The 25969-nt window shown below is 39.2% G+C and overlaps 1 protein-coding gene across 4 annotated transcripts in view; it reads left to right on the top strand.

Moving 5' to 3' along the window:
• The window catches only part of THADA (THADA armadillo repeat containing), a 383919-nt gene that overhangs the window by 28505 nt on the left and 329445 nt on the right, over positions 1 to 25969 (top strand). For all 4 annotated transcript variants that reach the window (XM_012524133.3, XM_058278477.2, XM_071208795.1 and 1 more), the window contains exon 16: positions 24944 to 25095. In XM_012524133.3, the coding sequence (XP_012379587.1) occupies positions 24944 to 25095 (152 nt within the window). The remainder of the gene's footprint in view (positions 1 to 24943; positions 25096 to 25969) is intronic.

Here is a 25969-nt window from a genome sequence, read left to right as displayed (position 1 = left end):
TGCATGGCATGGCACTCCTTGCATGCATTAGCACTGCTCATGGGCCAGCTCCACATGGGTCAAGGAGGCCCGGGGTTTGAACTGCATACCTCCCATGTGGTAGAAGGACGCTCTAACCACTGGGCCAAGTCTGCCGCCTGTCTTTCTTTTTGTGGCATCATCTCGTTGTGTCAGCTCTCCATGTGTGCGGTGCCATTCCTGGGCAGGCTGCACTTCCTTTCACGCTTGGTAGCTCTCCTTATGGGGCACACTCCTTGCGCATGGGGCACCCCTATGCGGGGGCACCCCTGCGCGGGGGCACCCCTGCGTTGCACAGCACTCCTTGCGTGCATCAACACTGCGCATGGGCCAGCTCCACACGGGTAAAGGAGACCCGGGGTTTGAACCACGGACCTCCCATGTGGTAGACGGATGCCCTAACCACTGGGCCAAGTCCACTTCCCATATGTGTGTTTTAATGTGAAATTTCTTCTTCATATTCAGCCTTCTTTAGAAAAATAACCATGTATCTTCCTCCGAGATTCATTTTTATTACTATTTTGTCACATTTGTTTCATCTTTCTCTTTTTTTAAAGTTTATTTTGTGTATTTAATAATTGAAAATATAAACAATTATTAAAAAATAGAACAATTGAATAAAAACATACATTTCTCGAATGTACTAGATATATGTAAATTTTCTTTTTTAATCATACAGTATGTAATACAATATATTTGGTTCACAGTAATGCAGTCATACAGTATTTGTCCTTTTGTGTCTGGCTTGCTTTGCTTAAAATAATGTTTTAAAAATTAAAATACTAGTAGTCTTTCTTATATATCCATGTTGTCAAATGCTTTATGACTTCATTTCTTCTTACAGCTGCATAGTATTCCATCATGTGAATACACCACAGTTTATCCATTCATCTGTTGATGGACACCTGGGTTGTTTCTAGCTTTTGGCAGTCATGAATAATGCCACTGTGAACATCGGTGTGCAGATGTCTGTGTCACTATTGTCAGTTCTTGTGGGTATATACCCAGTAGTGGTATTGCAGGGTCATTTGGCAAGTCTATATTAAGCTCTTTAGGAGCTACCAAACAGTTCTCCACAGTGACTGTACTATTCTGCATTCCACCAGCAGTGAATATGTGTTCCTTTCTCTCCACATCCTCCTCAACACTTAACAGTTCTCTGTCTTTTTAGTAGTGGCCATTCTGATAGGTATGAAATGATATCTCATTTTAGTTTTGATTTGCATTTCCCTAATCATTAGTGATGTTGAGCATTTTTTTCATGTGCTTTTTTGCCATTTGTATTTCTTCTTTGGACAAATATCTACTCAAGTCTTTTGCCCATTTTTCAAATTGGGCTGTCTTTTTATTGTTGAGTTGTAGCATCTCTTTGTGTATCCTGGTTATTAAACCCTTATCTGACATGTGATTTCCAAATATTTTCTCCCATTGAATCGGCTGCCTTCTCACTCTTTTGACAAAGTCCTGTGAAGTGCTAAAGTGTTTAATTTTGGGAGGTCCCATTTATCTATTTTTTCTTCTGTTGCACATACTTTGGGTATAAGGTCCAAGAAACAACCACCTATCACAAGATCTTTAAGATTTTCCCTACATTTTCTTCTAGTAGTTTTATGGTCTTGGCTTTTATAATTAGGTCTTTGATCCATTTTGAGTTGATTCTTGAATAGGGAGTGAGAGAGGCATCCTCTTTCATTCTTTTATTATAGATATCCAGTTCTCCCAGCACCATTTGTTGAAGAGATTGTTTTATCCCATTAATGTGGGCTTGGTAGGTTTTGTCAAAAATCAATTGATTGTATAGGTGAGGGTTTATTTCTGAATTCTCCATTCTGTTACACTGATCGATGTGTCTGTCTTTATGCTAGTACCATACTGTTTTGACCACTGTAGCTTTGTATTATATTTCAAGGTCAGGCAGAGAAATTCCTCCCATTTTGCTCTTGTTTTTTAGAATGCTTTTGGCTATTAGGGTGTACTTTCCCTTCCAAATGAATTTGGTAATTGCCTTTTCTAATTCTGTAAAGAAAGCTGTTGGAATTTTGATTGGTATTGCAGTGAATCTATAAATCAGTTTGGGTAAGATCTTCACAATATTCTTCCAGTCCATGGAATGTCTTTCCATTTGCTTAGGTCTTTTTGAATTTCTTTTAGCATTGTTTTGTAGTTTTCTGCATATGGAACCTGTACTTCTTTGGTTGAAATAATTCCTAGGTATTTGAGTCTTTTTGTTGTTCTTATAAATGGAATTTTCCTCCTGATTTCCATCTCAGATTGTTCAGTACTATAATACAAAAACATTACTGATTTTTGCATGTTGATCTTGTATCCTGCCACTTTGCTGAGCTCATTTATTAGGTCAAGTAGCTTTGTTGTGAATACTTCAGAATTCTCTAAATACAGGATTATGTCATCTGCAAACAATGAGAGTTTTACTTCCTTTTTTCCTATTTAGATGCCTTTAAATTTTTTTTTCTTGTTTAATTGACCTAGCTAGAACTTGTAGTACAATATTGAATAACAATGGTGACAGTGGATATCCTTGTCTTGTTGCAGATCTTAGAGGGAAAGCTTTCAACCTTTCCCTATTGAATACCATGTTGGCTGTGTGTTTTTCATATATGCCTTTTATCAGATTGCAGAATTTTCCTTCTCTTCCTATCTTTTGAAGTGTTTTGATCAAAGAAGAATGCTGGATTTTGTCAAATGCCTTTTCTGCATCAAGATAATTGTGCTTTTTTCCCTTCAGTTTGTTCATGTGGTATATACATTGATTGATTTTCTTATGTTGAACCAGCTTTGCACACCAGGAATAAATCCCACTTGGTTGTGATGTATAAGTCTTTTGATATGCTGTTGGATTCAATTTGCAAGTATTTTGTTGAGAATTTTTGCATCTGTGTTCATAAGAGAGAGTGGTCTATAATTTTTGTTTCTTGTAGTATCTTTATCTGGTTTTGGTATTAGGGTGATGTTGGCTTCTGAAATGTGTTGGGTAATTTTCCCTCCTCTTCAGTTTTTTGGAAGAGTTTAAACAGGATATGTGTTAATTCTTTTCAAAATGCTTGGTTGAATTCACCTGTGAAGCCATGTAGTCCAGGACATCTTTTTGCTGGGAGATTTTTGATGATGGATTCAATCTCTTTAAATATGATTGGTTTGCTAAGTTCTTGTGTTTCTTGTAGTGCCAGTTAGGTTGTTTGTGCATTTCTAGGAGTTTGTCTAGGTTGTATAGTTTGTTTCCATATAATTTCTCATCATATCCTCTTATGATTCTTTTTATTTCTGTGGGTCAGTCATAATTTCCCCCCTTTCATTTCTGATTGTATTTATTTGCATCTTCTCCCCTTTTTCCTTGTTAGTCTAGCTAGGGGTTTGTCAATTTTATTGATCTTCTCAAAGAACCAGATTTTGGTTTTGTTGATGTTCTCTATTATTTCTTTGTTTTCCCTTGTACATGACAGTTTGCTTCTCCCTTGTTGCTCTGAAAATTTTCTCTTTATCTTTGACATTTGACATTCTGAGTAGTAGGTTTCTTGGAATAGGTCTATTCAAATTCATTCTAATTGGGGTACAGTGTGCTTCTTGGACATGTAAGTTCATTTCTTTCATGAGAGTTGGGAAATTTTCAGCTATGATTTCCTAAAATACTCTTTCTTCCCCTTTTCCCTTCTTTTCTCCTTGTAGAACTCCCATGACATGTATGTTGTTGAATTTTGTGTGGTCATTCAACTCTCTGAGCCCCTGCTCAATTTTTTTCCATTCTTTTCTCTCTTCAATTCTAACTGTTCTGTTTTCGGTATCACTTATTCTTTCTTCTATCATTTTGAGTCAGCTCTTGTATGACTCAATGTGTTTTTGATCTCACCTATTGTGGCTTTCATTCCCATGAGCTCTGTTACTTTTCTGTTCAGGATTTCAGATTCTTCTTTGCTCTTGCTCAATGTCTTCTTGATGTCATTTATCTTTTTAGTCATATTGTCTTTCAAATCATTAATTTGATTTTGGAAGTTCGTGTATATCCTGCTAATTAGTTCTCTCAAATCCAGCATCTCTTCTGTGGCTTGGATATGTTCCTTTTCTTGGACCATGTCTTCTGTTTTCTTGGTATGGCTCCTAATTTTTTGCTGATGTCTAGGTACCTGATTAGGCTGTAGTTTACTCAGATGTTCAGTTTCTTTCTCTTTTGTAGGCATTTAGTGGCGGGAGGCTTGTGTTTTACTACTGCTTTTTGATTCTTGGCTCAACCTGGATTGTTAGGTTTATCCCTGCTAGTTTGTCAAAACTGGGCTTGCGACCCAGTAATTGATTGCAGACCAGCTTCTTAGGGCCTTGTGGAGGGAAGTTATAAAGGTCAGAAAAAGTCTCTCTTAGTTATTTTATATATATATATATATATATATATTTAAATTTATTGAAGTTTATCACTCATACATAAACTTACATAAACAATAAGTGTACAGTAATAGTTGTGAACTTACAAAACAAACATACATAACATCACACAGGGCTCTCATACCTCACCTTACTACCAATATCTTGCATGTTGTTAAACATTTTTAACTAATGATTAAAGAGCATCCTCAAAATATTACTACTAATCACAGTATCTCATACTTGGTGTATTTTTTCCCCAGCCCATCCTGTTTTTACTATATTATTATATCATTTATGTAGAACATACATAAACAATAAGTGTATAATAAAAGTTAGGAATTTACAAAGCAAACATGTATAACATCATATAGGAGTCTCATATATAAACCCACTACCCACACCTTTCATTGTTGTGAGATTTTTTTTACAAATTAATGAAAGAATATTGTCAAAATCTTACTATTAACTATATTCCTTAGCTTACATTTAGTGTATTTTCCCTCCAACACACCCTATTATTATTTTTTAAATATGTTTTTATGACAGAAATTGTAAACTTACAAAACAATCATGCACGTGTAGAATTCCCATACAACATCCCTTTACCAACACACAACACTGTAATGGAACGTTTGTTACAGATTATGAGGTAATATCAGACTATTACTAGGTCCTTAGTGTACATTTGGCACACTTTTTCCATACTCCTGCATTATCAACACAGTACATCTTTGGCATGGTTGCATGAATATTACAATATTGCTGTTAGCCACAGTCCATAGGTCACTCTAGTTGTATTTTTCCCATGCTTCTCCTCATTCCCCCCACCCTGCAGTAGTGACATACATCTGCTTCAGCTTGCAAAGGACATTCTTGAATCTTTACCATCAACCACAATTCTCATCCACCTCTGGATGATTACTGTGTTATTCAGTCCCTAGATTATTCTCTCACTTTGTTTCAGTTGACATTTACATCACTAGACTACCCTTTCCAACTACATTCCCGTTTATAAACCAGCTGTTGCTCCCTATAGTGTGCTACCATCAACTTTATACTTTTCCACACTTTTATACTAGTTAATTAAAACTTCTCCATACATTAAACATAGGTAGATCATTTCAGTTCTCTTCTTATCTCCTTCAAGAATCTACCACCTACCTACAGAGGCCTTGATATTTTCATACATTTCCTTCTAGAAGCTCTATGCTTCTTGCTTTTGTATTTAGGTTTTTTTTTTTTTTTTTTTTTTTTTTTTTTTTTAATGTATTTTGAGTTAGTTTTTGTATAACCTGTGAGATAGAGGTCCTTTTTCCTTCTTTTAGCTATGGATATCTAGTTCTCTCAGCACCATTTATTGAATGGACTGTTCTGCTCCAGCTGGCTGGATTTGACAACCTTGTCGAAAATCACTTGACTGTAGATGTGAGGGTCTGTTTCCGAACCATCAGTCTGGTTTACATGTCTGTATGGCAGTACCATGCTGGTTTTTTTACTGCATCTGGGTAATATGATTTAAAGTCTGGAATTGTGAGTACTCCAATTTTGCTCTTCCTTTTTAAGATGTTTCTGGCTATTCAGGACCCCTTACCCTTCCAAATAAATTTGATAATTGTATTTTCCATTTACTTAAAAAATGCTGGTAGAACTTTTATCGGGATTGCAATTAATCTTTATTTCAATTTGAGTAGAATTGATATCTTAATGATATTTAGTCTTCCAGTCCGTGACCATGGCATGTTCTTCCAGTAATTTAGGTCTTTTTAAAATTTCTTTTAACAATGAGTTATAGTCTTACATAGTTGGTTAAGTTTATTCCTGAATATTTGGGTTTTATCTGTCATATTTTATTTTCACCAGTCTTTAGATACTTTTAGTTACTTTTACTGATATCCTCATTTCTAGACTATCTTCCAAGCCTCTCCTGTTTTGTTTTTTATTTTTCCCAACTGTAGCATACCCTGTAGTATTTCCTGCAAAGCTTGTCTCTTAGTTATAAACTGTCAGTTTCTGTTTATCTGTGAATATTCTAAATTTGCCCTTATTTTTGAAAGCAGTCTTGCTGGATATAAGATTCTTGGCTGGAAGTTTTTCTCTTGCAGTATCTTAAATATTAATATATCCTACCACTGTCTTCTTAACTCCATGATTTCTGATGCGAAATTGGTGCTTAATCTTATTGGGTATCTGTTTTATGTTATGCATTGCTTTTTTCTTGTTGCTCTCAGAATTCTCTGTTTGGCTTTTGCATTTGACATTCTGATTAGTATGTTTCTCAGAGTTGGTCTGTTCAGATTTATTTGGATGGGAGCTTGGACACAGATATCTATGTCCTTCAATAGGATTGGGAAATTTTCTGCCATTATTTCTTCATATATTCCTTCTGCTCCTTTGTGTGTCTCTTGCTGTCATTTAGTTCCCTGAGACCCTGTTCAATTTTTTCTATTCTTCATCTGTTTTTGTATGTTTGCTTTCAGAGGCCATTTCTTCAAGCTCACCAATTCTTTCTTCTGCCTCCTCAAATATGCTGTTATATAATTCCAGTGTATTTTAAATTTCATTTATTGTGCCTTTCATTCCCATAAGATCTGTTATTTTTCTATGTACATTTTCAAATTCTTCTTTGTGCTCATCCAATATCTTCTTAATATCCTTAATCCCTTTAGCCATCTCATTGAATTTACTAAGGAGATTTGTTTTAACTTCTGTGATTAGTTGTCTCAACTCTGTTATGTCATCTGGAGGCTTATCTTGTTCCTTTAACTGGGTCATATCTTCCTGTTTCTTGATATGGATTGTAATTTTTTGTTGGTATCTTGGCATCTGGCTTACTAGATGTATTTACTCTGAGTGCAGTTTCTCTCTTTAATTTAGGACTTTCTTGCCCTTTCTCTCTTGCTATTTGTGTAGTAGGTTCCAAGGATGTAGTTGGTGCTGTAAGCTGTGGAGACTCAAGCTGCCCTCATTGCCCCAGAGACTGATGAAGTTTATCCCAAGTTTCTTTTTTGCCAGGAGTTGGGACAGAACCACAGGTGTGTGTAATAATCCAAGTTGTACAGGCCTGGACTGTAGTTGCCCAGTGAGATTGATGAAGCTTCAAGCCCCTTTCTTCCCTATCTGTGGTGGAGATGGAGCTGCAGGTATGGCCAGCAATCTTTGCTGTGCGGGTCCAAAATGACCACAGTTGTCTTGGTAGACTTCTTACTATTTAGTCTGTGCCAGCTGAATGTACCTGGGTTTACTTGGAGAGTCTGGTGCAGAGTGCACCAGCTTCCTTCCTGCTAAAGGTAGGGCTGAACCCTAGGCTAGGGCTGCAGTATGATCTGGGTGAAAGAAGCCAGTTCCTGCCATTACTGTGATTTTCGGTCAGCTCAGCTTCCCCTCATGCTGGGAGTAGAGTCACAGTATCGTCTACTGGCCTCTTTCAAATTTGTACAAGTCTCGACTTTAGCTGTTCTTAGGGATTTACTTAAGCCAGCTGAATTTACTAATCAGTAGCTGAAGTTGGTAGCCAACCGTCTCTCTTCCTCCCCTGTTTTTGGGAAATGGAACTTCCAGTTCCAGCTACAGAGTAGCTCCTGAGGCAGCTTGTGCCTTCAGAGTAGGATGATCACCAGCCTCTGAGGTGTGGCCTGTATTTTCCTGGAGAGACTGGCTCAGGAGTCCCCCCCAGCTTCCTCCCTGCCAGAGGTGGGGCTGGGGCTTGTGCTAGCGCTGCAATCTGATTTGGGTGGAAAGAAGCCTGTCCCTACCAGCACTGTGATTTTTCAGTCAGCCTGACTTCCCTTCATGCCAGAGGTGGAGTTAAAATGGCGGCTAAGGCCTCTTTCTGACTTGGGCAGGCTCAAACTTTAGCTGTTTTTAGGATTATACTTTAGCCAGCCGAGTTTACTAATCAGTAGGTGAAGTTGGTACCCAACCCTCTCTTCTTCCCTCATTTTTGGGAAATGGAGCTTTCACTTCCAGCAGCAGAATAGCTCTTGAGGTGTCTTGTGCCTCCAGTGAAAGATGAGCACCGGCCTCTGGGGCATGGAGTGCTCTACTTATGAATCTTCTCAGAAGATGGGCAGTCTCCTCCTTCCATTCTTTCAAGGATGTTATGGGATGCTCATCTGGTCGCCTGGAGCCGCTAAACAGTTGCTTTAGATAGCTCTGGGTGATTACTCACTGCCCTGTAGCAGGAGTCAACTTTAGGAGCTCCTTACTCTGCCACCATCTGCTGGTTGTCCCTCTTGATTACTTATTTTTAATTTTCTCACATGTGCTTCCTTGGTCTGTTAGCAGATGGTGCTTTTTGGCAGTTTTCTGTTCAGTGCCTGGTTGGAATGTTTTTGTTGCAATACAGACCTAATCAGTGTGATAGAGATTCCTGCTTGGAGGCGAAGAGCCTTGTAATTCAAACTTTCTCAGTGACTGTTCTCCAGACTTCTCTGGAACCTCCTCTCTTTACCTGGGTTGGAAATATTTCCACTCCCCTCTGAGTCCTCAACAATCAATCCCTGTTAGTAGGGGGGAGATTGGGAGGTTTGTGTATCTTTAGCTGGAGGCCGACTATCAAGGCAGACCATGGCACAACCCCACCTGGCCTGTAAGGGTTCCTGGGACACAACAGACCAAATCTGTGTGTCAGAAGCTGAATCAGCTTTAGGCTGTGTCCCCCTCTCTCCCCTTTCCTGGGGTGGTGGATCCCTGGCGCCTCCTTTATCTGTAGGGACAGGCCCAGAGGCCTGAGCATTCTAAAGTGTCTTCAGTGTGGGGAGGGTGCAGGCACCAGCAGCAGCTAGTTTCAACTCAGAGTTCTGTGGTAGTGATTCCCCTCCTTTGTCCCTTTACCCTCTAGGTGGTGTCCAACCTTCACCTGGTGTCCTAAACCCTAGAAGGTCTTTTTCCAGGCTGTTTCAGCCTATCCTCTAGCTGTTTTTCTGGAGGGAAAGAGAGTCCTGTGTCTTTCTAGTCTGCCATCTTCCCAGAAGCTCAGTCTTCTTTTTTCATTAATTATGTAATCACAACATAATGATCAAATTCAGAAAAGTGAATATTGATATAATGCTATTGTCTAATATATAATCTATATTCAAATTTTGCCAATTGTCTCAGTAAGTGGCCTTTTATAGCAAAAAAAAAAAAAGGAAAAATAATTTTTTCCCTGTGATCTGGGAACCAGGGAACACATTGCATTTCATTGTCATGCTTCTTTATTTTTTATTTTATTTTTTTTGAAATATGTTTTTAAATGTTCAAATGATAAAATTCAGTCATGCTTCTTTAGACTTTTTTACTCTGGGAAAGTTTCCTAGCCTTTTTTTGTCTTTGGTGACATTAGCATTTTGGAAGAATGTCTCTCAGTTTGGGTTTGTCTGATTGTTTCTTCATGATTTGATTCAGGTTATGCATTTTTGACGGAAATATCACATAGGTGATGTGATGTCAGGGCATTATTTCAGGAGGTGTTTGATGTTAATTTATCCTGTTATTCACGATGAGAAGTTTGATCTCTTGATTAAGATGGATATGGTAGGCCAAAACATAGCCTCCAAAAGCTATCCACATCAAATCCCTAGAACCTGTGAATGCTACCTTAGAAAAACAGTTTTTGCAGATGTGATTAAGTTAAGGATCTTGAGATGAACTAACCTTAGATTATCCAGGTGGACTCTAAATGCCACCACAAGTGTCCTTATAAGGGAGAGGTAGAGGGATCTTTGACATTCAGAAGAGGAGGAGTAATTGGGACCACATGGCAGAGCTTGGAGTGATGTGGCCACAAGCAGTGGAATGCAAGCAGCCATCACAAATTTGAATATGTAGAGTCTTTGGAGGGAGTATGGGCCTGCCAACACCTTCATTTTTTACTTCTGGCCTCCAGAACTAAGAAGGAACAGATTTCTGTTTAAAAGCTACCAAGTTTATGGTACTTTGTTTACTGCAGCCACATGAAATAAGTAAAGGGGTAGCTTTTAATTTAGTGAATTTTGATGGTACTACAACTAACTTTCAAATAAGCTTTTAACCTGAAATTGATCGATTATTTTATATATTTAACAGAACATTGTCTGAACATTTAATGTACTTAGAGGAACACCTAGGTTTACATGAAATAACACTAGATTGTATTATACTGGTAATTTTTAAATTAAGAAAATAGTTTAAGATATATTTAAATGTACTTGAGAGTAAAAAACTTGAGTCATCTTCCTAATGAAATGAGTCACATAATTGGGCAGTGACTGATGTCATGGTAATTATAGTCATTAAACAATTGGGAGGGAGGTAAATGCAGATGGAGTAAGCCGTACTACATACCCATTACTTTCCTTTTTTTTGTTTTGTTTTTTCTTTTTCCTTATTTATTATTACCTTTAAAGAAAGCTAAAGAAACATGACAAGGTGATAAAGGGTTGGGAATGTAAGTTTATCCTCCTCTTTCATCTCAATGACTTCATTGTGTCATGTTTATGTTATTTTATAGAAAGACATTTATTTGGAACTAGTCAAAATAGTTTCTGCCTCTTCTCAAATATACCCTGGACTAAGAATAATCCACATGCATCTTTTTTGCTCAGAATCAAATGTTACAGTATTCATGGTGAAAAATTGGATTCTGATAAGATTAAAATAAGACTAAAAGGACTTATTCAGCAAATGCTTTTTTAGTCATTATTATATGTCAGGCAACCAAAGATGCATATTGTACAAAACAAAGTGCTTCCCCTTTTGGAATAAGACAGACAATAAATTAACAAGTAAATACACAGAATTTCAAATGGGGATAAGTACGATGAAAAATTTCAAGAAGGGAAAGGGGGATATGAAGTGCTTGGGAGGTTGGGGTTTCAAAGAGTGGGGCCAGGGAAAGTTTCAAATTTGAGCAGAGCTCCTAAACAACCAACTGGTCAAAGAAGAAATCACAAGGGAAATCACAAAATATGTTGAGGGAAGCAGATGTGGCTCAACTGATAGAGCATCTGCCTACCATATGGGAGGTCCAGGGTTTCAAACCCAGGGCCTCCTAACCCGTGTGGTGAACTGGCCCATGCGCAGTGCTGCCATGCGCAAAGAGTGCCCTGTCACACAGGGGTGTCCCCACATAGGGGAGCCCCACGTGCAAAGAGTGTGCCCTGCAAGGAGAGCTGCCCCGTGCGAAAACAAAGTGCAGCCTGCCCAGGAGTGGCCCCGCACACACAGAGAGCTTACACAGCAAGATGACGCAACAAAGAGAGAGACAGATTCCTGGTGCTGCAGAGAATGCAAGTGGACACAGAAGAACACACAGTGAATGGATACAAGAGAGCAGACAACCGGGGGGGTGGGGAGAGAAAAAAATAAAAAATAAATCTTTAAAAAAAGAAAGAAAATACATTGAGATGAATAAAAACAAAAACACAATATCCTTAAACTTATAGGATGCAACAAATGCAGTATTCTGAGGGAAACATGTAGCTGTAAATACCTACATTAAAAAAGGTCTCAAACCATTAACCTAACTTTATACCTCAAAGAATAAGAAGCAGAAGAGCACTCAATAAACTAGCAGAGGAAAGAAATAATAAAGATTAGAATAGAGATCAACAAAATGAGAGAGAATCAATGAAACCAGAAGTTGATTTTTTATAAAGGTCAACAAAACCGAGAAACCTTTAGGCTGAGGAAAAAAAAGAAGGCACAAAAAGCTAAAATCAGAAATAACTGAAATCAGGCATTACTACTGACCTTACAGAAATAAAAAAGATTATAAGAGAATACCATGAATATACACCAACAAATTAGATAATTCAGATAAAATGGACTAATTCCTAGACAAACACTGGATTACTTTTAGGGTTACCCTGATAAAGTACCACAAATTGAGTGTCTACAAATAATAAAAACTTATTCTTTCACAGGATAGAAATCTAAATCAAGGTGTCAGCAAGATTGATTTCTTATGGCAGCCTTGAGAGAGAATCTTTTCCATACCTCTTCCCTAGTTTATGGTAACCCTTGGCGTCCCTTGCCTTTATATGCATCGCTTCAGTCTTGGCCTTTGTCATCACATGGTGTTCTTCCCTGTGTTTCTCTGTGTCCAAATTTCCTCTTCTTAAAAGGAAATCAGTCATTGTATTATGGCCAGTCCTATTGCAGTATGATCTCATCTTAAGCTGATTACATCTGTGAAGACCCTATTTCCAAATAAGGTCACATTTACAGGTACTGGGGTTTAGGACTTCAACATGTCTTTTTTTTTTTGTCTTTATTTATTTTTTAATGTTATATTCAAAAAATATGAGGTCCCCATATACCCCCACCCTCCTCACCCCACTCCTCCCCCCATAACAACATCATCATGAGACATTCATTGCACTTGGTGAATACATCTGTGAGCACCACTGCACCTCATGGTCAATGGTCCACACCATAGCCCACACTCTCCCACAGTCCACCCAGTGGGCCATGGGAGAACATACAATGTCCGGTAACTGTCCCCGCAGCACCACCCAGGACAACTCCAAGTCCCGAAAACACCCCACATAAATCTCTTCCTCCTACTCCCTACCCCCAGCAGGCACCATGGTTCTTCTGAGGGCTACAGAGACCCACAAGTTCTATGGTCATGGCAGATGGAGTTCAGTGCCATGTCAGTTGGCCCTACTTTGGAGTTTGTGTTTCTGTGTGATGGAACTGGACTCAGATGTGATCTTTGTTCACAAGCCTCTCCTGTTACTTTCACCGGATCTATAGTTGGCGCTGGCGTTTAGTGTATACCCAGGGAACTGGAATCTCTGGACTGACCATGTGATAGCCAGGCCCTGAGCCTCAACAGACTTGGAACTCCTACACTCTGGTTTATTGGACTTACCCCACTCAGCTGACATGGAGGTGAAGAAGGTCAACCACTACACCAGGGAGCCAAGAGTACCTACAACTGAAAGCAGGAGAATTGCATCCAGCATCCATGTGGCATCTAAGCCCCCTCTTGATATAGATGTGAAGTGGACACAACCATTTCAAGGTCCACGGGATGAAGGAATAGAGTGGACTTACTGATATTCTATTCATGAACTATTGTGATTAGTAATTGAAGAAAATGTGGCATTGGTCAACATGTCTTTTCGGGGGTAGATTACTCAGCCAAAGGGGTGCTGATGCAAAGTACCAGAACTCTGTTAGCTTTTATAAAGGGTATTTATTTGGGGTAGAAGCTTTAGTTACATGGCCCTAAAGAGTCCAACTCAGGGTACCATAAGAGATACCTTATCACCACGTGTTGGAGCAAGATGACAGGCGATATCTATGAGGGTTTAGCCTTCCTTCTTCCTCTTAAGGCTCCTTGGTCCCAGCTTCTTCCATTCTCACCTGTAGGCTGGTATAAGGCTTGTCTCTCTCCCTGGATCAGCTGCTAAGTTCTCACAAGGTCAGCTGTAGACTATCAGGTTCATCTCTCTTCCCAGGGACTCTTTCATGTCTAATGTGCTGTCTTTCTTTCTCTATGTTCTTCTCTCTGTGTTTATTCCATGTGAGTGTCTATTTTATCCCCAAGGGGGCTGGGACTTGATGCTGCATTGTACTCTAATAATGTGGTTGGATCAGAACCCTAAGCTTAACATAATTTAATCAGCTGTCTCAGTGGAATCTAATACAATTAAAGGGTTATCACACCAGAGGAACTGACCAGTTTACAAACATAATCTATATTTCTTTTTGGAATTCATAAATAATATAAAACTGCTACAAGGTAGCACATAAAAATAAATCCACTAAAAATAATAAAAACTGAGTGAAGAAAAAATAGGAAATTTGAACAGACCTATAACAAGTAAAGAGATTGAATCAATAGTCAAAAACCTCCCAACAAAGAAAATCTGGGACAAGGTAGCTTCACTGGTGAATTCTAGCAAACATTTAAACAAAAATTAACACCATTCTTCTCAAAATCTTGCAAAAATTAGAAGAGGAGTTATAATTTTTTATAATTCTTCTTTAATTCTGCTTCTCAGCCTGATTTATTTCAGTTGTCTTTGAATTCACTGATTCTTCTGCCAGCTCCAATCTGCTGTTAAACCCTCCTGGGAATTTTTCTTTACAGTTGCCGTGTCTTCAACTCTAGTTGTTCTGTTTGATTCCTTTTTAAAGTTTCTATCTCTTAACTGGTATTCTCATATTGTTCATTCATTGTTTTTTCATATCCTTTAGTTCTTTCTCTGTATTTTCCTCCATCTCTGTGAGCATATTAAAGATCATTTTTTTAAAGTCTTTGTCCAGGATGTCCACAGTCTGGTCTTCTTGTTAATGTTTTCTGGATTTTTATCTGCTTCTGTTGCTGGATTCCTCTAGGTTCTTGGCTATTTTACATAAAAAAATTTAAGGACCTGCTGGTTTAGTTAGGCCAATAGATTATTAGGGAAATGAGAGAAGAGAATAGAAATGGGAGAAAATAACAGATACAGGTCCCCAGGTATACTTGCAGGCTGGTCTAGGCAGAGAGAGAGAGAGATTTAGGCTGTGTGTTTGCTTTTTAAGTCATTGATTGCTCCTCCCCTTGTTAATGTTCATGGGAGGGGTCCCGGCTTTTTTGATTGATTACCTCACCTTTTAATTCCCCTGTGGGTAGGGGGGAATGATAAGGCCCCTTGAGAAAATCTGGGGCTTTTCCTTGATCCTGGGTGAAATCTCATTCCAAATGGAGGATTCTCGTGGGATTCTTCCAGCAGCCTTTTTTTTTTTTTTAATTTCTCTCCCTTTCCCCACCCCTTGTTGTCTGCTCTCTGTGTCCATTCACTGTGTGTTCTTCTATGTGCACTTGCATTCTTGTCAGTGGCACCAGCAATCTGTGTCTCTCTTTTTGTTGCATCATCTTGCTGCAGCAGCTCTCCATGTGTGCAGTGCCACTCCTGGGCAGGCTGCCCTTTTTTTTTTTTTCTTGCGGGGCAGCTCTCCTTGCAGGGCGCACTCCTTGTGCTTGGGGCTCCCCTATGTGGGGGACACCCCTGTGTGGCATGGCACTCCTTGTGCGCATCGGCACTGCATGTGGGTCAGCTCACCACACGGGTCAGGAGGCCCTGGGTTTGAACCCTGGACCTCCTATATGGTAGATGGATGCTCTATCAGTTGAGCAAAATCCACTTCCCCAGCAGCCTTCTTGTGGAGTTTTTTCCTCAGAGGATTTCCAGGTAGAATTCCATGGCCATGTGTTTCATAGCCACGTTTTTCTGCCAGGTTTTAGATTTGTCTTCCCAGTTCCTAAACTATCCTGCCTCATTTCTTTGGTTATACCATTATTTCCTGTTTCTTTGTGTGTCTTGCAATCTTTTGTTGTACACTGTACATTTTAATATTTAAACATTTTAACTCTGATTCATTCCCTGAGATGTCTGTTTCTTGAGTTTGTGACCAGCTGATGATATGACAAGAGGTTTTCTTGAGTGTCAGGAGCTAACAATACTGAGCAAACATAAGTAAAAAGACCTTTTACCATCTTTGCAAATTGGCTTTGCTTTGGCTGATGCTCTGTATCTATCAATCAGAGTTTTGTTCTTTTGTCAGGAAGGCTAGCTCAAGGCGAATGTGAAGTGCAGGATGTTCCCTGTCTTTTTTGGGTCAATGTCTTGTTCTGGGCTTGTACTTGCTAGTGGCCTTAGGAATTCCCGTATTTATAGGTATTTGAAGGCCCCTTCTACTTCCCAGGAAACAGACCTTCTGTCTTTCCGGGGTGTTCCACTGCACGTTCATAATGAGATGTATTCACCAAATGCAATGAATGTCTTATGATGATGGAGGAGATTGTTGCTATGGGGGAAGGAGTGGGGTGAGGGGGGTGGGGGATATATGGGAACCTCATATTTTTTGAATGTAATATTAAAAAAATAAAGGAAAAAAAAAATAAAGCAGGTAAGCCTTTACCCAGGCAGAGTGCCTCAGTTGTTTCTTACCATTGCTTTTGTTTTCTCAAGCTGCTTTTGTCTGAAGGACAGATTCTGGGAAGGCACCCCAGAGAGGAATTCCTCAATTCAGCCTTTTCCAGCCTGATCAAGGCCAGGGACATACAAAGGGAACTTCAGCTGGCTCCACACTGCCCTGGGGAGGTGATGAGCACCAGGACCTTCTTTCTTGGCTCCCCAAAGCTGCGCTTTCTTGACTAGCCCCTTGCCCACAAATGTAGCCCTTCCATTATTTCCACAACCCTGAGGAAGCCTCTTTAAGTCTCTTCCACTGTCTTTGCCTGGGGAGGTTTGGAACAATGGCTGCCTTCAGGGCTGCATCCCCAGAGATCAAAGTAGCTAAAAAATTTTTTTAAAAATTCAAAAGCAGTAATCAGCAATAGGCACACAGGCACACTCCCCTTTCCACTGTGCCTCTCCCCCAGGATCTTTTTTTTTTTTTAATTTTTATGTATTTCTCTCCCCGCCCCCCATTCCTCCGTTGTCTGCTCTCTGTGTCCATTTGCTGTGCTTTCTTCTGTATCTGCTTGTTTTCTCTCAATAGGCAGCTCCGGGAACCGATCCTGGGAACTTCCGGAGTGGGGGAGAGGCAACTACTCTCTTGTGCCTCCTCGGCTCCCTGTTCTGCTATGTCTTCTTGCCTTCTTATTTTCTCTTCTCTGTGTCTCTTGTTGCGTCATCTTGCTGCACCAGCTGTCTGCGTTGGCTGGCACTCCTGCACAGGGCAGCTTTCCTGTGCGGGGTGGCATTCCCACGCAGGGCGGCACACCTGTGTGGGGCCACATTCATGCATGTGCTGGCACTCCACGTGGGTCAGCCTGCCGCATAAGCCAGCTTGCCCTCACCAGGCATTGAGCCCTGGACCTCCTATATGGTAGATGGGAGCCCAGCTGGTTGAGCCATATCCGTTTCCCTCCCCCTAGGATCTTAGGGTACTGGATTTTTATGTCCCTTTCTGGTACCGGCAAGCTTCACCAGGGGTGGAACCCTACTGCTGCCTGCCATTAGAGTAGGGGATCAGTGATGGTAAGTGTAGCAGTTTGATATTGTTTATGAATTCCAAAAATAGATGTTGGATTATGTTTGTAAACTAGTCTGGGCCTCTGGGCATACTAGATTGTATTATCTTCAGAGGTTTCACTTTTACGTGATTAAATTATGGCCACATCAATAGGACGTTGAGTCCCCATGTACGAAGGGAACACCACAGAGAAAACCACACGGGAGAGGAGGGAGTTGGAGTTTTCGTGCTGGAGTCCTAGGAAGTAAACACACAGGAGAAGAACACAAAGGAATAGAGATGGCTTCATAGACATGGCAGAGGCCCTGGGAAGAGAGCGAGCCTGATAGTCTACAGTTTACCTTGTGGAGAAAGCAAAGCAGCTGAGCCTGGGAAGAAATGAGCCCCAGGGGGGCAGACAAGCCTTATCTCAGCCTACAGCTGAGATTGAAAGAAGCTGGGACCATGGAAATCTAAAGAGGAAGGCTGAACCCTAAGCAGAGACTGGCAGCCATTTTGCTCCAACACATGACAATAGACTGTGGTGAGGGAAGTAATTTACTCTTTATGGCCTTGTAACTGTAAGCTTCTACCCCAAATAAATACCCTTTTTAACGCAAACAGAGTTCTGGTACTTTGCATCAGCACCCCTTTGGCTGACTAATACAGTAACTGCCGTGCAGGGAGTGTAATTTACTGTAATTTACTAGCCTCTTCCTCCTGCCCTTCCCTGGATACTATACAGTGCTGTACTGGACTCTAGAGTTTCAAAATAGTTGATTTAGATAGTTTCTGTCTATTGAATAGTTGTTCTGGTGGAGGGACTGATCTTGGAGTATTCTACTCTGCCATCTTCCCACAGTCTACCCAAAAAACATTTAATTTTGATGAAGTCCAATTGTACTATTTTTTTATTTTGTTACTTGGGATTTTTATATCATACTTAAGAAACCATTGCTAAATCCAATGTTATGAAGATATATCTATAGGCTTTCTTCTAGGAATTTTATGGTGTTATCTCTTATATTCAAGTCTTTGATCCATTTTGAGTTAATTTTTATGTATGATGTGAGCTAAAGGTCCACTTTCTTTTTGATGTAGATATCCACTTGTTCCGTGCTATTTTTGAAGGGACTGTTCTTTCCCCATTGAATAGTCTTGGCACTGTGGTTGAAAACCATTTTACAGTAGATATTTAAGTTAATTTCTGGATTCTCAGTTCTGTTCTATTGATCAATATGCCTATCCAAATTCTATTACATACTGCTTTAATTACTGTGGCTCTGTAGTAAGTTTTGAAATTGGAAATGCCCGCCCTCCAACTTTGTTCTTATTAGAATTGCTTTGCCTGTCTGGGATCCCTTGCAACTTCAAATGAATTTTAAAATTAGCTTTTCCATGTCTTTATTCAAAGCTATTAAATTTTTTTTTTTTTTTTGCTATTTAAATTTTGATAGGAATTGTGTTGAATCTAGCGATCACTTTGGGGAGTAAGATTGTCTTAATAATATTAAGTTTTCTGGTCCGTGATCATGAGATTTCTTTCAACAGTATTTTATAGTTTTCATAGTATAAGTTTCACACTTTTTTTCCCACAGTTTTATTGAAACGTAACTTACATACCATAAAATTTACACATTTAAAATGTATAATTCAGTTGTTTTTAGTATATTCAGAGTTGTGCAACCATCACCACTATGTAATTTTAGAACATTTTTTGTTAACCCCAAAGAAACCCTTTACCCTTTAGCAGTCACTTGCAAACCCCCTTCCCTCAGGCCTAGGTAATCACTAATCTACTTTCTTTCTCTATAGATTTGTCTATTCTGGCTGTTTCAAATTAATAAAATCATATAATATTTGGCCTTTTCTGACTGACTTCTTTCTTGCAGCATAATGTTTTCACAGTTTATCCACAGTGTAGCTTATATCAGAACTTCATTCCTTTTTATATTCCAAATAATATTCCATTGTATGGATATACCTTGTTTTGTTTATCTGTTTATCTATTGGTCGTCATTGGGTTACTTCCACTTTTTGGCCATTGTTAATAATGTTGGATCATATGGTAACTGTATTTTCATATTTTGAGGAACTGCTAAACTGTTTTCCAAACCAGCAATGTGTGAGGGAGCCAATTTCTCCACATCCTTGTTAATGCTTGTTATTGTCTTTCTTACTTAGTATGGCCATCCTAATGGGTGTGAATTGATAATGCATTGTGGTTTTGATTTACTTTTCCCTAATAACAATGATATTTAGCATCTTTTCATGTTTTATTGGCCATTTATTTATCTTCTTGGGAGAAATGTCTATTCATATCTTTACCAGTTTTAAATTGGGTTATTGAGCTTTTTATTATTGAGTTGTAAAAGTTCTTTTTACATTGTGGCTACCAGTCCCTTTGCAGATATGTGATTGCAAATATTTTTCCCATTTTGTGGGTGGTTTTTCTACTTTGTTGGTGGTGTCATTTGAAGTACACAAGCTTTTACTTTTGATGAAGGCCAATTTATCTGTTTTTTTCTTCTGTTAGTTGTGATTTTTCTGTAGTATCTAAGAAACCATTGCCTAACCGAAGGCACACTTCTTTTGATAAATTATTTTCAGAGTATTTTATTCCTTTTGATGCTATTATAAATGGGGTTTTTTTCAATTTTCTGAATTTCCATTGTTAGTGTATTGGAATAAAATGGAAATTTGAGTGTTGATCTTTTTTTTTTTTTTTTTTAATTCTTCCCCTCTTCCTCCCCTGCCCTGCTGTGTCCATTCGCTGCACGATCCTCTGTATCTGTTTCTCTTTCTGTCTTTTCTTCCGTCTTTGTCCTCTAGGATTCACTGGGATTCCATCCTGGGGACCTCTGATGTGGAGAGAGGTTCCCTTTCAATTGCGCCACCTCAGTTTCTGGTCTCTGCTGCATTTCACCTTGACACTCCCCTTCATCTCTCTTTTGTTGTGTCATCATCTGGCTGCGTGACTCATTTGTGCAGGCACTGGCTCACCATGTGGGTACTCGACTTGCTCCATGGGCATTTGACTTGCCACATGGGCACTGCCTTGCCATGCAGGCACTGGTTCACCATGTGGGCACTCACGTGGGCTCTCAGCTCGTCATGTGGGCACTTGTATGGGCACTCAGTTCACCACATGGGCACTCGGCTTGCCATGCGGCCACTTGGCTCACCACGTGGGCACTGGTTCACTGCATAGGCACGCTTTCTCTTATTCTTTTTCACCAGGAGGCCCCAGTAATTGAACCCGGGTCCTCCCATATGGTAGGGGGAGGCCTTATCACTTGAGTCACATCTACTTTCTGCGTGTTGGTCTTTTATCCTGCAACTTTGCTGAATTCATTTCTCAGCTCTAAAAGATTTTTTTTAATGGATTCTTTAGGATTTTACATATATATTAGATCATAATATCTGTCAGTAGAAATAGTTTTACTTCTTTTCCAGTTTGGATGTCTTTTAAGATTTATTTTTTCTTTCCTAATTGCTCTGGCTAGAACCTCCCATACAATGTCGAATAGAAGTGGCGTAAGTGGGCATCCTTTTCTTGTTCCTCATCTTAGGGAGAAAGCTTTCAGTCTTTCATCATAGGCTATGATGTTATCTTTGGGTTTACCACATACAGCCTTTATTATGTGGAGGAAGTTCCTTTCTATTCCTAGTTTATTGAATGTTTTATTATGAAAGGGTGTTGGATTTTGTCCAGTAGTTTTTCTCCATCAGTTGAGAAGATGGTGTAATTCTCTTCCTTCATTCTGTTAATGTGATATATTGCATTGATTATTATTATTTTTTATTGTTGAACCACTGTTACATTCCTGAGATATATTCTGCTTGACTTTGTTGTATAATTCTTTTTATGTGCTGCTAGATTCAGTTTGCCAGTATTTTGTTGAGAAATTTTGTGTCTGTACTCACAAAGCATAGTGATCAGTATTTTTTCTCTTTCTGTGATGTCTTTGTCTTTGGCATCAGGGTAATGCTGGCCTCATAGAATGAGGTCCTCCTCTTCTGTTTTTTGAAGAGTTTGAGAATTGGGGATAATTCTTTTAATGTTTTGTAGAATTAACCAGTGAAGTGAATCTGGTCCTGAAATTTTGTTTTTTGGGGAGGTTTGTGATTATTGTTTCAATCTTTTTGCTTGTTATAAGTCTGTTCACATTTTCATTTTTCTCTTTAGTCAGTCTTGTAATTTGTGTTTCTTAGAATTTGTCCATTTCATCTAGGTTATCTACTTTGCTGATACTATTGTTCGTAATATTCTCTTATAATACATTGTCTTTCTGTGATATTGGTAGTAATATCATTTCTGATTTTAGTTATTTGTGATTTCTGTTTTTCTTAGTCAGCCTTGGTAAAAGTTTCCCAATTTTGGTGATCTTTAAAAAACAACAACAACAAATTTTTGGTTTTATTGTTCCTCTCTGCTTTCTATTCTTCATTTATTTCCATTCTAGCCTTTATTTAGTGTTTTTCTTTTGCTAGCTTTGGCTTTAGGTTCGTCTTTTCTAGTTAGGTAACTGTTGCTTTAAAAATATATATATGTAATCTTATTAATAAAATAGCCAATCCATGCACATGGTACAACATTCAGAAAGTACTAAAGGGCACACAGTGACAAAAGAGTCTCTCTCCTATCTATTTTCCTTAACTATGCAGTACAGTCATTCCGCAGAGACAAACTATTACCATTCTCCTGAGGATTTTCCAGATCTTGTTTATACACATCTAAGAGATAGACATTTTATTTTTATCAGACTTTTTTTTTTAAAGATTTATTTTTTATTTATTTCTCTCCCCTTCCCCACCCCCCCCAGTTGTCTGCTCTCTGTGTCCATTTGCTATGTGTTCTTCTGTGACCACTTCTATCCTTACCAGCAGCACTGGGAACCTGTGTTTCTTTTTGTTGCATCATCTTGCTGTGTCAGCTCTCCGTGTGTGCGGCACCATTCCTGGGCAGGCTGCACTTTCTTTCACATTGGGCGGCTCTCCTTATGGGGCGCACTCCTTGCGCATGGGGCTCCCCTCTGCGGGGGACATCCCTGCGTGGCATGGCACTCCTTGCACGCATCAGCACTGTGCATGGGCCAGCTCCACACTGGTCAAGGAGGCCCAGGGTTTGAACCACGGACCTCCCATGTGGTAGGCGGACGCCCTAACCACTGGGCCAAGTCCGCTTCCCTTTATCAGACTTAATATTATCTTGCTAGACATGCTGCTCTGCACCTTTCTTTTTTCACTTAATTCTATGTGTTGAATGCCTTATGGTTTAATTTAGTTTAGTTTTGTTTTTTGTGTTTTGAGGTACCAGGGGCTGGGGATTGAACCTAGGACCTTGTATGTCGGGAGCTGGTGCTCAACCACCGAGCCACATAGGCTCCCCTGAATTGGTTTTATCATTTGTTTTGCTGGTTTTTTTGTATGTTTTTTTATTTTTCAGGAGGCCCCTGGAACTGAGCCTGGGACCCCCCATGTGGGAGGCAGGAACTCAGCTACTACTTGAGCTACATCTGCTCACCTTATGGTTTTTTTTTTTTTTAAGATTTATTTTTTATTTATCTCTCCCCTTCCCCCGATCCCATTGTCTGCTCTTTGTGTCCATTTGCTGTGTGTTCTTCTCCATCTGTTTGCATTCTTATCTGTGGCACCAGGAATCTGTGCCTCTTTTTGTTGCATCATCTCGCTGTGTCAGTTCTCCATGTGTGCAGTGCCACTCCTGGCAGGCTGTGCTTTTTTTCACGTGGGTGGCTCTCCTTGCAGGGCACACTCCTTGCGTGTGGGGCTCCCCTACTCCAGGGACACCCCTGCGTGGCACGGCACTCCTTGTGTGCATCAGCACTGTGCGTGGGCCAACTTACCACATGGGTCAGGAGGCCCTGGGTTTGAATCCTGGACCTCACCATATGGTAGGTGGATGCTCTATCAGTTGAGCCAAATCCATTTCCCTCCCCTTATGGTTTTTTAATGCCTGCAACATATTCCGTTGTACTATAATTTTATAGGTATTCATGTACTTTTGCTAATTAGTCCTTTTGGGCTACTCATTTTAGTGCAACTCTTGTTGTACCTAAATGTATTAAAATATTTCATTTCTATTATGCATCTAAAGGTACGTATTGTACAGTGAAAGCCTGAGAGGTGCCATCTACATCATAGTGTATGTAAAGGATGTCTGTAAAGTTGTACAGTGTGCAACCTACACAACTGTATATGGCTGGTTTTACTTTGTGATCGCATTTGAGAGTCTTTTTAATATACTAGTTTGGCACATACACATTTATTGAAATGTCACATATTTGGCCTTAGTTCTGTGAAATATTTTTTTCCTTTATTTTTTATTGCTATTTACAAAAAATCTTTTACTCTGAGGACTGTGTGTCTTTGCTTTATTTTTGTGTATGGGTTTCTTCTGATAATGTGAAAGGCTTGCAGTTTTGTTACTTCTGTATAATCTGATATTTCTGTATGTAATATCTTGAATCTCTAGTATAAGCAGTGATAAAATTAGTATTCTTTCATTTCTTTTGACTTTGTAACCAAATTTTAGTTAATTTTATTATTTTTCTTCGTTTTTTAAAATATAAAGCTTATATCTCTATTCCTTGATTTATTAGTTATCTTTTGACATTCCTTTCTGCCCCTCAATTAAGGATGAAGAAATACATCAGTTTACACTGCTTCCTCCTTCTTAGCTCCTCTTTTCACAGTTTTAGTTAGAGGCTTTCTATGCTATCATTTGATTTATAATACTTTCATTCTACTCTGAAATCCATTATTCCCACATTTGCTTAGTCTTACCCCTAGAGTTAAATGGATTTGATGGTTTTCATCATCTTTTGTGATAATTTTTCTGTTCATCTTTGGTTGACTGAAAATCGTCTTGAGAAGAGTTTTTAGGAAAATATAGTCTTGATTTCTTGAACATTTGAAATGTTCACATTGCTGTTATACTTGAATTAGAGTTTGATGCACAATTCATCATACCTTTCTCCCCTTAGGATTTTGTAAGCATTTATCTACTATCTTCTACCATTAAATGTTGTGGCGAAGAGTGATGTCTGCCAAAATTAGGCTTTGTAGATGAATTGAACATTTTGCTTGAATGGCCAACATTCCTTCTTCATCTTTGACAACCAGTAAACTATTAGGTTATTTCATTATACTGGGCATTCTTTGTCAGTTCATTCTGAGACATAGTAGGGTTTTGGATTGGAGGTCAAAATGTTTTATGAATGGGGAACAGGTGTAGCTCAGAGGTTGAGCACCTGCTTTCCATGTACGAGGTTCTAGTTCAATTCACGGTACCTCCAAAAAAAATGTTTTATGAAGAATTTTTAACAGATGTATTCCTAAATTTGTTTTTTGAAAGAGAATGGAATGTTTTTTTTTGGGGGAAATGTTTTTAAACACATTTAAAAAAATGTTTCTCTATTTCAAAAACTGTAATACTCATTATGTTGTCACTTTAGCAAATAAATTAATGGAAAAATTATGTTTATGCTATTTTCAGTAGTGTGAAGTATGAAGTTTTATACTAATTTTCTGTAAACCTATCTGAATAATTTTGAAATTTTGATTTCCTTTGGCTTTTATTCATATTTAAATCATTGTGTGTGTGTCTTTTTAGGTAGAACCCGAACAGTGTATCAGCTGAGTCACGATATTGATGCTGGTCGTTTCCAAACACTAATGGAATGTTTTACCAGCACTTTTGAGGATGTGAAAATTTTAGCATTTGATCTTCTGATGAAGTTACCAAAAACAGTTATACAATTTCAGGTATTTAGACTTTTCCCATGTAGATGAAAATGTGGTATGTGCATGAAAGTCATTCTGTTTTAATAGCAGATAAAGCAGTCTGTAGATTATTCGGGCTCATAATAATGACCTTCTTCTCAAGTCTTTTGACTGTCTTAGTTATCTTTAATATGTCTGCTGTTGAGAGTGTTGGAGGTAGGGAAGGAGGAAGTACAGTAAGAGAAAACAAAGTCTAAGTCACTGAGCTCTGATAAAAAGGGCAGTGTAGGAGGCAGTAGGTTTTATTGTTTTACTAGATTATTGGTAGTTTTCAGTTTATTGTGGTTTCCCCAGTTCCCTTGGACATGATCATGTTCGATAAAAACACAACACTTACGGTAATTTGGATTTTTTGAGATAATCTCTGTGTTTAGTAGACTGGGAATTTGAGTTTAAGTGAGGTAGGCAACATGTTTCTCGTCAACAAGCAATAGCTAAACTGAGACTGAAACTCAGAATACTTGAGGTTAGCAGCAGTTCTCTCCCTAGGCTCTCTATGCCCACCCCCGACCCTCTGTTCCTCTTCCTGACATCTTATTCTATTCTGACCTTGGGGTGGGAACCAAAGATTGGCTCAAGCAATGTGGGCACAGTGTGGGCATGGTTCTACAGGATCCCCTAGCTGCCTCCAGGCCCAGGCTCTCAGCTCTGCCCTGGAGGCCCATTCTGGGGCTGTGGGGCTTCCAGCAGAACACTGGCTTTAGAGCTTTGCTGTGGTTTTCTGTTTGTAGCTCTGTAGAGGCAAAGGGTGCCCACAGGGCCTGCAGCCAAGCCTTGATCTTGGTTCTGGCTCTTGGGCTCCATTTAAGGCATGTCAGCTTTTAGATGCAGTGGGGTTCTGTAGGAGCATATGTTA

This window comes from Dasypus novemcinctus, chromosome 17 (assembly GCF_030445035.2).
Source record: "Dasypus novemcinctus isolate mDasNov1 chromosome 17, mDasNov1.1.hap2, whole genome shotgun sequence".
Taxonomy (NCBI): domain Eukaryota; kingdom Metazoa; phylum Chordata; class Mammalia; order Cingulata; family Dasypodidae; genus Dasypus; species Dasypus novemcinctus.
The sequence above is the reverse complement of the archived record's forward strand: the minus strand, read 5'-3'. Positions and strand labels throughout refer to the sequence as shown.